The 12,945-nt window shown below is 34.2% G+C and overlaps 1 protein-coding gene across 2 annotated transcripts; it reads left to right on the top strand.

Moving 5' to 3' along the window:
• The first annotated feature begins 926 nt into the window (after positions 1-926).
• Positions 927-12,500, top strand: LOC140951541 (transmembrane protein 180-like). Of its 2 annotated transcripts, none has more exons than XM_073400816.1 (17): positions 927-1,159; positions 2,039-2,123; positions 3,170-3,243; positions 4,075-4,184; positions 4,767-4,842; positions 5,281-5,344; positions 5,786-5,915; positions 6,110-6,181; positions 6,794-6,822; positions 7,281-7,358; positions 7,717-7,761; positions 8,674-8,751; positions 9,654-9,730; positions 10,220-10,303; positions 10,935-11,043; positions 11,642-11,678; positions 12,059-12,500. In XM_073400816.1, exons 1-17 carry the CDS (start codon positions 1,011-1,013, stop codon positions 12,205-12,207), a joined length of 1,446 nt encoding a protein of 481 aa, XP_073256917.1. In that variant the 5' UTR covers positions 927-1,010; the 3' UTR covers positions 12,208-12,500. The 2 variants fall into 2 exon arrangements, with proteins under 2 accessions (XP_073256917.1, XP_073256916.1); XM_073400815.1 differs by having other exon boundaries at positions 5,783-5,915.
• Positions 12,501-12,945: the final 445 nt, after the last annotated feature.

Raw genomic sequence — 12,945 nt, 5'->3', positions numbered from 1 at the left:
AAGCGATTCGAGTGCACTCTTACATCGAACTCAGGATATTATACTGACTTATAACCGCTACTAGGGCCTTGCTAAGCCGTAATCTCTTCAAGTGCACAACTGAAAGTGAATATCTTTGAATATCTATGGGGTGGTTAACTTACATTGATGATAAAACAATTTCTGTCTTTCACTCACCCACCCACACAACAACACAGCTATGTTAGAAACTATCCCCTTTTGCCCCGAAATGGATATATATCTGAAAGAAAAAAAAAGATTAAGAACAAACCCATTAAAAGAAAGTTGCCCTTTTGGATCACCATCAGTATCCAACTCTGGTCTGACTGAAAGGAATAAAAGCCAATTGGATGCCTCCTGCCTGTTGGGGCATTTAATTTTGTATGTTTATGCCGTATTTGAATTAGTTGTTTCTAAGTATTTGAGTGGAGTGCCTGTAAACTAGCTGGATAAGCTAAGTGCACTTTCCACTATAAACAAGCCTTTAAACCTCAAATAGGCAATCAATATAAAAGTTTATAAAACTAGACAGGCCTGTGTCATTTTAGCCTAATTGATTTAAACACAACAGAAACAAAACTATCTCTCTTATCATCCTCCACAACAACTGGCTTAAGACTCCGTAAATTTCATAACCATTACTTGGGGGTCACTTTTTTTTCCAGCAGGATACAACCTGGGGCGTGGTTCCATGGTAATTCATTATTCGCTACATGTTAGTTATGTGTCAGTAGTCCTCCTGATGTAGACGTCATGCACAACAGGCGTTATTTGGGGTTCTCAGGTGGCTTTAGTCAGCGCCTTCAATAACGTCAGCCTCATCCCCAGGGTCTTCTCGTTTTCCAATATGCTCCTACGATCCCGCGCCTGTGAGGCTAGAATCTGGGGTTCCTGTGGTTCATACTCATCCGCTGACCACGCGTGCCCGCAGTCAGAAAAATAATGGCGGAGAAGGGCAGTTAGAGATGCTGTGTAAAATCAGCTCAGACTAAATATATTTGCCACGTGGCATGCATCTTAAAAAAAAGGAGAAGACCCACAAGCAAACCATGGAACTTGATAAGAATGCTTTAGCATACTCTGCCACAACCTTGGCTGCTACGATGATGAATTCTATATTCAATTTCTACTATGTGAAGATTTTCCTGAATGTGTACAGGTAAAGGGACATTCGAGGTGATCCAAACGTCATAGAAATTCGATCCACGGCAAACCCAAGGGACAATTAAGATAGAAGGAAAGAAACTTCAAATCTAAATCTAAACTAATGGCATTATCAGAACTATTCAGGACCTGAACAATCAATGAAATCGATAATCGATGGCAATCGATAACAATCAATATCAATTAATCGATTGATATTGCTAATCGATGGACAACCCATCACGCAAATTTTTTGTGATTATTGATTATCATCGATTATCAATATCAATCCATAATCGATGGGAATCGATCAATTAACATAATAGATTGTTACTAATACGCAATATCAATCTATTACCTATTCAGTCAAACATTTCAATTTTCAATTTCATCGAGTACTAATAAAGTTACACATTTTGATATCATTGCTCTTCGGAATTCCACACGGAAGATCGAGGTGGACGTGGGCGTCTGCACAGACATATAAAGAAAGAAGAAGAAAAGGAAAAAACAGGCTGTTTTTGAAGGTGGTGGACAAAACACTGACCACCAGTCCATAGTCCATGGACTGCCCTAAAATAGACTATGCCACTGAAGTTTAAAGATTAGGGTTAGGAGACTGAATCACGTCTCAGATCCATTTCCCCAGTTTGATGACCCTAAATGGAACCTGACTTAATCAGTTCCCTAACCCTAATCACTAAATTTCAGCAGTGTAGTCCATTTAAGGGTTGTCCATATAGGTAGTCCATGGACTAGGGGTCAGTGTTTTGTCCACCACCTTTGAAAATAGCCTGATCTTTTTTCTAAGGGGGTGAAAATCAACTTATACCAAATTATCTATAGGAGGGTGTGAGGTTCCAATTTGATGTATATTTTTATTTTGGGCCTTTAGGATTTCAAACTATTGGTTTAACATCGCCCAAGTTGTGTTCCTTATTTGGAATGCCATCAATGACCCATTGTTTGGTTATTTCCAGGTATGGTGACAATATATTGGTATTTCTATAATTTCATTACATTCTTTTACACACATGCAAAACTTGGATTGGATCACCTAATTAAAATTCTAAACAGTTTACTGGACAGTAATACCCATTTTGTACTCTCTATTTTTCAACTTGTTTACATGTTATGTAAACAAGTTGCTCCAGTCCAAGTCTTGTACTTGCCCTACTTGTTACCTTACCTTCATGTAGATCATGATTGAAGTGTCCGCTTCATTAGGGTATATCACAGGGCTGAAAATAACAGTCGGACATTAGCTGACCAAAATTTACTAGTGACTGACGAAATCCCCCTGTGTTCAGAAATTATGTCAGGAGAATTTTCTTATCATTATTCATCTTATGGCTAGGAAGAATAAAAATCTACCTTGAGTAAATCTTACTTTGTGTTAGGACAATCTCAAAGTCATGAAACAACACTGACTTGGGTAATGCAGTTTTCTTTACTTTAGCGTAGTTATGTCCGGTATTTTACCCAATATAAAAGTTCAACCTTTTTTTTGGTGATGTCTGACCTTTCAAGAGAAAAAAAAATTATTTGCAGCCCTGTTATCATTGTTAGTGGTTTGTTATTCCAGATATTGTTGAAAGTCACAGTTGAAGCCATCTACATGCATGTGCTAAAACAAACAGGCAATATTTTACGCAAATGTACCTGCAAGCCTCAAGGGTAAATGAGACGTACTGTCTGCTACTCAAAGTGTACAATTCTGAGTTGTAAATGTCTCTTATTCATGATCAGTTCTAGAGCAGATTAAACCAGACTGTAAACATTACAAAAAAAATTGGTTTTGTTCCTCATGTTATTGCAGCTATAGCAGTAAGGATATACTAACAGTCTTGTATAAACTGTAGCTAGGTGCCTTTTTGGAGGAAATTTATTAACCTTTTGCTATAATTTGTTTCTGGTGTACCTGTTCTGGGTACATGTATTTGCATTAGCAATAAATCATTGCAGCAGAGGAGCAAGGCTAATGTGGTTCACGTGCTTACTTTGAAACTGTTCATTACCTCCCAAGGACAGTTCCACCTGGATAGTTTTACGAAAAAGAAGGCTGGCAATATTTTATGGTGCTCCCTTATTTGCAATTAGGTCAGTAAATATTACTCAGAAATTATTTAAGTTTTCTTTCATTGTTCAGTTTCAGAAAATACTCAGCATTCTTCCCCCACAGAAGGATTGTTTCTTCCAGGGGAAGAAGGTCTTAAAGCCTCAAAAATTTTAAACTCTTTTGTAAATTCCAATGATTATTATGCATTTCATTTAATTTTTTTGGTCTTGGAGACCCCTCTTCCCCAAGGAATTTCAAGTCCCTTCTATGGGTGAGTATAAAGATTTTCTGCAACTTCACATTTGCACAGGCCAGGGATTGGCGTCAGAGAACAATACCCTTCCATGGAGGGCATGGATCTTTTCTGTAATTGGCTATAGATGTAATAAAAATAGTAGACCCAGATACATGGCTTTTGTATGTTAAGTACAGTTTTGACAGTGCGATGAATGTATGTCTGCAGCTGTGAATAATAATCAATCTATTACGGCATGGTCTTTCTGTCCCACTTGTCACTTGTAGGGAAGCAAGAGCAGAGTGGTGAGATCACTTGCCTCCCACCAGTATCTCCCAGGTTCAAATCCTGGCATGGATGCCATATGTGGGTTGATTTGTTGTTGGTTCAGCTCTGCCATGCTCGGCGAGGTTTCCCCCTCTCCTTAAAAACCACCATTTCCGAACTCCAATTTGACTCAGGAATTAGGTAGATGAAGAACCACTTGGTTGATGTGCTACCTTTAATTATTATTTATTTATCTATTTTATTTACTACTTGTCTAGTAATGCAATGTTAAGAATAGATACAAGTCTGCTGTGCAGAAAGTTAGTAGATTTGAAACTAAAACTGTCTCATTTTCTTTCACTGATCTCAGCTTTCTTTCTCCATGGTTTCCTTGGACGTGGCTTGGCTTCACTGGTGATTGGGTGGTTGGTCTTCATCTTATGGTGTCCCTGTGTTTTTATGATGGACTCTTCACTTTTGGTATAAATATAATAAATATTAATTCTATTTTATGATAATTATTATTATCATGACCATTAAATGTACTAGAGTGCTAAGCATTTGTAGAGGAACATCTTAGAAAAAATATTGCTTTTTTATAGCAGACAATTAATTACAAATGGGCCATTTCCGAGTTCCCCCGGGCCTCTGCAGCAAAAGGAGGTTAAGTGCTCAACCTTTGATATGGAAATGACTCTTCATTCTCGTGCAAATAAAACTCATTTTCACAAGGAAGGTTGTGCATTTAGCCTCATTTTGAAAGTGGGGGTTTTTGGAACTTGGAAGTGGCCTATAATTGACATCAGAGGGCAACTCTACTTGTGTGTGAAAATACACAAATCTTGATGAATCCTTTCATCACAGACTCAGGGAGGGGATGGGGATTTTTCCCAAAGACTTGCCTACTTTCACATGAAAAGAAGTTGATGTTTCTGGGAGAAGACTTTGTCCCATGTTGACTACTGTTGCTGTATTTAAAGAGATTAAATACATTGGTGGAAGACTTGAATTAAAACTTGGAGTCCTCACACAACCTAATAAAATGCCCTTTTTTTCATTTAGTACTACTTGCCCAGTGTGCTCTTTTTGCTGAGATTTCTACACATCAAGAAGAAAGACAGTCAACTCTCAAATATTCGTAAGAACAAAAGAATATGAAATGAACTCTACTTTCTTTTGCTGAAATCTTATTTATGACGTCTCTCTTGCATCAAAATTATTAATTACAAATAACAGTCACGGCTTATTTATTTAGCATTAAATTTGACTTGAATGAATAATAATCATAATAATAACAATAATAACAACAACTGACTATGTTTGTTTTCAATGAGTAGATAAGTGATAATAAATATTGTGATTTCTTTTGCATGGAAAAATTATTTATGTTGTTTTGGCCTCTTTTAGATCTTAAAAATGATAAGTAATGATTTTTTGCATTTTTTATGTTCAAATGGCAATTTTTTATTTAAATCTTTGGATTTCTCAATTTCACTGAAATTTAAAAATACAATTAAATAATTAGTACATTATTTATGTATCCTTTGTTTGTTTGTTTGTTTGTTTTTTTTTTCAGGCTAGTAGCCTCTATTATTGGCTCAACTGCTCTTTTCATAAGCACAAGTGTGTATAAAGATGAGGTTTGTTTAACTTTGTCACTTTATTTTTGAAGAGAATTGAATAATGTTATTATTACTGACTTCATAAATTAATGATAAATATAAATGATAACAATAGTAGAATTAATTGACCCATTAAACTCTGTTTCATATAGATGTTAGGTGAGGACATAGAAAATAATTGTGCCAAACTTCAGTGCAAACCACTCTGAAGCCCTTCCCAAAACTAAACAGGCCATGAGAGGGAAAAGGTTACCAGAGATTTGAGATGTTCTGTTTATAGATATTGTGATTGTTTTTCTACCAAAGTAGCTATATGGGGCTCTCATTTCTGATACCCAGACAAAATCTCTGGTCCCTGGCCGCACATGAAAGCCTTTCAAAGTATAAGTACTGTTGTTTTATATCTTGATGATTTTTAAGTAATAAATGTTAATATGTTCTTTGTCTTGTTGACAGCAGAGTAATTTCCATTCATTCCAAGCTGTCTGTGTCATAGTAGCACTCCTAAGTTGGTTATTGATGAGGTACACTGGTTTGAACGTACAAGTTGCAGTGGAAGCATCCACCTCTGGCAATACATCAGATCAAAGTAAATTTTGTGAAGTCTGTTATCTGTTTTAGTTCTTTTAACACTACTAGAGAAGTTTAGTCTGTAACTGTGATGATCTTTACATTTAATTCACCACCTGCAGATCTAAAATTTTAAAAAATAATACATTGTTTTTATATTCATTTTAGATTGAAATTTAATAATTAATATTGTTTTACTTTATTCTGTTTCAGATGGAAAAACATCAAAAGAATCAATACCTCTGATTACGCTTCTGAGGCAAATTCTAACCCAAAGAAGTTTTGGTACACATATTTATTAGTAACAATGATTTCACTTTGTTAGTGTTAAAATCACAATAAAACCTGTAAACCCATTTTAGTCCTTATAGTGGAGCTCACTTTGTGAATGTGAGAGTTCCAAGCCTTTTGGCAAAGCTTGTATAAATAAATAAATATATAAATTCTTCAATGTTAGAACCGGTTCTGGTCACTATGAGGCAAGTTCACACAACAATGCCCAAAACTCCATTTAGGGTGATGACAATGTTATATAACCTAAAATATTGTTAAAATGTGTTGTTCTTGCTGTTGATGAACATTAAATGAAAAGTAATAGTATGCTGTAGCTTTTGTTCCTGATGCTAGATAATAAGTTAACTTACAATGTGGGATGTCTAAGGCATGTATGTGCTAAAGTGAAATCTTGAGATACAGTAGTGTTAAGGTTTCAAAACGATGCTGCCCTCTCTTCTTTTGATCCCCTCCTCTCTGCTTTTTTTAACATTTTCTTCCTGAGTCCCCCTTTTTTTTACTGGACAGTGTTATTACAGTTTCAAGTAGCTGCAGGTTATCAGTATCACTGAGAACAGTTTAAATTATAAAGACCCTTAACATCTTCTTTCTTTTTTGTTGCAGTTTGCTTTGTTGCAATGAATTTTTTCCAGGTACTTGTAGTTTTAATGAGGACATGCATTTAGGGATGCCCAAACCATAATAACTGTACTGTAGCCACAAAAAGTGGCACGTACTGGAATATTATTATGCTATGTGATCCAAATGCAAAATACTGCATCTTGCATGATTGTTTGGAAATGCCGCAATCTGTTCATAGTGATTGGAAATTCTGACGACACCAGACTTTGGGTGGTATTGCAATATGGAAAACCCCCATCATCTACAAAAGGATGATGAAATATCACACCAAAAATAAAACATAATTATGCTCAATAATATACTTATTATAAAGTCTTCAGTTTACATGTCTTTTTTTACATTATATAGTTTACATCCACCCATTGCACTGTATTTGTATTTGACTACACTACATTGTGGGTATTTAATTTAATATTATTATTCTGCTGTTAGAATATTGAATTTATTAAGTTACATTATTGCTTTTCAGGTGTTCCATGTCACTTTTGGTAGCAACTTCTTCCTCATTTTTGTTGAACACCTGATAGGGTCTAATGCCATTCCTGCTGTAAGTCATTTAGCCTGCATGTTTCTCGTTTTAATAATTGAAAGGAAAATCATTCCTTGTGTTGTACTTTTGGGGTGTGGCTGAATTGCTGACCACTTTTTCTTTTGGTAACAAACGTATAGCAATTTTTTTTACCTTTTTTTGACACATTCCTGCTAAAGTAAGGTCACTGCAAAAGATAATTTATTCAATGTGTGAGTTGAGCCTTACCAGGCATTATTCATCAATTCTCCTTTGTTAGAATGACTTATGGAATTTAGCAAAAAAGTAAGAAGCTTGCACTTGAATGTACATAATATTATGGATGCACATACAATTCAATTGCTGACATGTACAAAAAATCTCTTTCAATTTTTAGATCCTGTATAGTATACTTACTGGGTCTGTATTCATGCTTCCTAAGGTAGGTATTATATAGTAACAAGATATGAATTATTTATTATTTTTATAATAGTTAAGTAATGGTCCAGATAAGAAGGAGAGGACCAAAACGCAGTGAACACGTCGGAATGCAAAAAGGTGCTAACTTTACTATTGTCTCTACTAAGGTTCTGATCGGTTTGAACGTCAAATTTTATGAAATCTTCGCAAAGCAGCATGTATATTAATCCCTTTTTTTCTATCCAACTTCCTTATAACAAAATCTCGTCTGAGTCTAAGTAACACAGAAATCGTATGTGCGGATCATGTAAAATTGTGAACATTTCTTGGCCATTGTTTGCAACTCTTGTGATTGGTCGACATGTTTTAACACAAAAATACACCCTTTAAAAGTGGAGTTTAAATACATTTTCTTTCGTAAACAGCCTTTTTGTAGATTTATACATTCTCTGTGTAAAAATGAAAACATTTCTATGTGAGGAAAGTGTATTGCGCCACAACAAAAGAAATTGCTTCCCTTCTTACCTGGATCATTACTTAAATGTTGTGAAATGAATTTGTGTATTCCTATTGATTCTACCCAATAGAATTAACCGATTGCTTTAAAAATACTTTCACTGGACTTACAAATCCCATCCATTTTCAAACGTGTACAATAATAATGAGCAATGTACAATGTGCCTTTGTAAAGCTTTTTTTTTTACAATAAATTAAACACACTTGGTTGTATATCTTTGAGTCATTTATCTGAATGAAATCATAGTTGTTTAACAATAGATAGTAATAATTATTTTTGATAATAATGACAAGCATTTTAAAAGAAAAATTAACGATAAAATGAACAACACTTGCTTATTCTAGACAAAAAGTGCCTGTCAATAAACCTCAGTCATATTAAATCTTAATTTGAAACATGTTCTGTCTTTCTTTTTAGCTGATTGTTTTGTTAACAAGTCCACTGTTGGCTAGATTTGGTTCTTATAAGCTCATCTTATGGTCTTTTTACATTAAGGTAAAGAGATTGAAGACTGAGTTGGAATACATGTAGATGTTAAAGTTAAAACATATTCTAGCTTCAGAATGGTGTTTTTTACTTTTAATATTAAGACTTGGAATGCTGTGAATAATAAATAACAAATTTATCACAAGGACATTGTATGCTGTATAAAGTATACGTTGTATATTTTAAATGACATGACATACATTGTATATTCCAGGTCTTATTTGTTATATTAAAGTCATTTTATTGAATTACGGTTCTGAAAATTTGGGGAGTGACTCCTTATTCCTTGACTTGTAGTGATAAACAGTTATTGAATGAGGTGTTAATGATATTTACTGGTAGAATAATCAATGTTAAGACTTTGGTTGTCAGCCGACTCTGATTTATTAAGGTCTTAAGGCTGGTAACACCTACCAAAACCATGATTATTCTTCAATTGATATCTCAAAAGCTGATTCTAATAATGTTTTGTTATATATTGTTTAAAGGGAAAAAATGGTAAAAAATGGTATGCACTGTCCTATAGAACAGAGTTTATGTTTTCTAAGAACAAACGAAAATGCTTTGAATGAGGTATAATTCTCAGTTATCAGCTAGCTAGCAGATAACTGGTTACAGAATAACCTATAGGCTCAGAGCTACTTTGCAAAATTATCAGAGAGAACAAACAAGTGAGTACAGTGAATAATAATTAATACTAATAGTAATCACTTAGTATTATCATCATCATCATCATCATCATCATCATCATCATCATCATCATCATCATCATCATCATCATTATTATTATAGGTAACTGAACTTTCATACAGCATGCAGTAACTGTGTACATTACATGGTAGATAGGACAAGTTAGCACTGTACAATTTGCCATGCTAGATGAAAACATTATCTTTTGTTGTTATTGTTAGGTATCTTTGCCTGCTATTGTCTTTTTCGCTGGAAGAAATAATATTTGGGTCCTTTACCTTTTTCTGATTATTGACAAGTAAGTTACCATTATTTTATTTCATCACACTCCAAATACTGACATGCAATATTATTTATTATTATACATTGTACTCATTATCTGTGTCCTCATTGGCTAAGAACTTACAGTTAATTTTGGAAATTGGTGAAACCTACAGATTAGTGACTTATCTGCTAGCAGATAACTGACTAATCTTTAGGTTGTGTGCACAGTGCATGATTTCCAAGAACATTTGTCAATTCTGTTCCTTGTGACAGAGAGTTTGTCATTATTTTCGTCAAAACAATGTATATAAAAAAATTATTACCGGTAGATTCTGTTTTTGTGATATCCTAAATAATCAAGGTCCATCAAGCCTCAGCCTTTGGCTTGGCTGGTATCACTTTTCTTGAACTTGATTACTCCGGATATCACAAAAACCTCATGGGAATCCAGTACTGTTTATGGTAGAGTGTTTTATGAGACAACCTTCTATCTATGCTGTTTCAATGTTGGTTTTTATTCCAGTACCCTTCCAGAGGCAACATTCTCTTTGTTCAATTTACCAGTGTCTGACATCATTGATAAAGACATGGAAAAATATCAAAGAAAGTGAGCAAAAGGCATACTATTATTTGAAATTACGGTATATATAACAGTTATACTTCCTTCATATAATAATGGCACCCACTTCTGTTCTCTGTTAATTTCAAAGATTATTGATCATTAAGTCCTTTACCTTCCATTCTAAAGCTTCACTGAACTAGTTTTATGGATGTAAAACATATTAAATAAAAAAAATTTGTAATGTCATGATCCAGAAGGAAGGGAAAGAAGTACAACTGACTGGACATACATGCATTATTTTACACACGCAATAAGCTGGTTGCATTTAATGTACATCATAGGTTTCGTGATTATCATAAATTACTGCTAGACTGTTCACATTCCCCTATTTTTTCCTAGGAGCATCAGGGTCTAGTGCTTACAAGTATGGGCAGCCATCAGTTTTTTCATATGTACCCCAGGCTAGACGGCCTGGAACATTTGAAATTAAGATAACTATCCATAACACAAGTGCTCGATCTCAATGATCTTAAGGAAAAATAGTCTATTCAACTCTTAAACAAAAATTAAACATTAAATCTGAAAGACTTTTGGAAACAAGAGTTATTTCCTTGGAACTTATGTGAAACATTATTGCCACATTAAAAAAATAATATCATTGTCTTGGTACTTACAGTGCACCTGTTTCATCAATGATATTTGGCACCAATGCAATGTTCACCAAACCAGCTCAGTCTTTGGCTCCCATGATGGTCGTTCACATCCTGTCTTGGTATGGATACAAGGTAATTTTTTTAAGGCAACACTTAAAAAAGTGTTAATAATTACAGCTAAAGAATATGAAATAGCGAGCATTACTGCAATCGTGAAACAGAGGCAATAAGAATGCGTTCGCTCCTGATTTCCCACAGTTTTTGAAGTACTAGGTGTGATAACAGGTTGATTGAAGTTAAGCAGGTTATATAGTGCAAGTCATTATTATCATGACCAATAATGTTACAAGTTGAGATGTATAATCTTTAAACAGAAAAGTGCTGATTGCCTGGCACCTATATTATGAGGTGGCTGAGTGTAACAAGTAATATTGGATTTTGATGTAATTGATCAACATTCCATTTTTCTAGCATCTGGGCTTTGTCGACCAACCCAATGCCTCAGCCTCAGGCATGTTTTTATTTTGGGTCTATAGTGGTGATAAAATATTTATGTAGTGGTATAATTTTATGCTTAGTTATTTTTATTCTCCTTTTTTTGTTTGGTATTAATAACAATATTTTAATGTGTGATAACGAGTTTGATACAAAGGAAAATTAAATTTAAACCACAACATATCAAAAGTGACATGTATTTTAAATATTAATAGTATGTAACTATTGTTTTTAGGACAGTCAAAATGTGAAAAAAGACAAAAGCCTTTCAGGTATGTACTAGGATTTTTAACCTTAAACAGATGTCCGAGTTTATAGCTCACTTCTTAGAAGCACAAAACTAACTACATTTCTGTACAAAAATTTCTTAAACATTCATTTGGTAGGCATAAAAATTTCAAAAAGGAGGTTTTTTTTTACTGAAAATAGATTTCCAAGATAACAAAACTCATATTAAATATTTAATACCATATTCATTAGTCTTACCCAGAAAACTTATAACACCAAAACTTCTCCTGAGGTAATGAGGTACAATGTCTGTGTCTGCAAATAGCAATCTTTTAGGCATCAACAAGACATATAATGACGAAATGATCAATTGCACTCTTATTATTAGTAGCTGCACAGGTCTGACTTTTGTTCTTTCTTTTAGGGTCAACAACACAAGAACTTTTAGATGCCATGTTTTCTCTTTTATGTTTTATCCCATTGTTTGTTGCTGTTGTTCAAATTGTAGTTTGGAAGTTTTATCCCCTTAAGAAACCCATAAAGGAAAAAGATCTTTCCAAGATACTTGTATAGTGTTAGGACTCCAAAGTCACAAGTACAAGTTGATAAATTTCACTCTACATTGTCAGTTCTGTTGATATCACTAATTTAAAGGACCCTGTAAACTGTATACCCAAGAGTGACAGAGACCTTCAAGATGAGATAAAGTATGTTTTGTAGCAGTCAAGAAGACATTTTGGTTTTATTTAGTATGTGAGGAGGTGGTATTGTAAAATAGTATTGTAAATTTAGAAGTAGTTAGGTAAATTGGTGGTGTTATGAACAAGTCATTAAACCGAGGGATCACATGGATCCAATAAAGCAAACTGTACTGTTTTGATTTTATGTTTCAATACTGTATTGTGTGTCTGTGGCCTGAGAAAACAACCAATGTTCACGGGGCCACTTTTGGGTTCTCCAATTTGAGGTACACTGTACCATGAACCATCAGCTGATTACAGAAGCTATGATCTTGTATTTTTACATTTGAATTTAACTATTGAAATCTTTGCCACATTTAGGTGGTGTTGTTGTTTTTTTCACCAACCCTTCATTTATCCAATCAATAGGCTTGGTTATTTCCTGAAGATTTTTCTTTGCTCCCTTTGCATTAATCCATCTTTAGTGATTTTATCAGAGAAGATGAACTGGCCCCTTGCACGGCCGTTCTTTTGGCCAAGGATGTAGAGTTGTGATAAGCAAAATATTATTGATATCTGCATTTTATAAGAGGCTTTCCATTAAAGTGTGCATGGAAATCCTCACAAACAG

This window comes from Porites lutea, chromosome 11 (genome assembly GCF_958299795.1).
Source record: "Porites lutea chromosome 11, jaPorLute2.1, whole genome shotgun sequence".
Lineage (NCBI taxonomy): Eukaryota > Metazoa > Cnidaria > Anthozoa > Scleractinia > Poritidae > Porites > Porites lutea.
Note: the sequence above shows the minus strand (reverse complement) of the source record. Positions and strands in the feature narration are given on the sequence as shown.

Excerpts from the sequence above, each read along its gene's own strand:
- LOC140951541 (XM_073400815.1), top strand. The coding sequence starts at position 1,011 with ATGCATCTTAAAAAAAAGGAGAAGACCCACAAGCAAACCATGGAACTT. Across the intron at positions 6,182-6,793 it reads TCTAACCCAAAGAAGTTTTG|TTTGCTTTGTTGCAATGAAT; the intron begins GTACACATATTT and ends TTTTTGTTGCAG. Across the intron at positions 6,823-7,280 it reads TTGCAATGAATTTTTTCCAG|GTGTTCCATGTCACTTTTGG; the intron begins GTACTTGTAGTT and ends ATTGCTTTTCAG.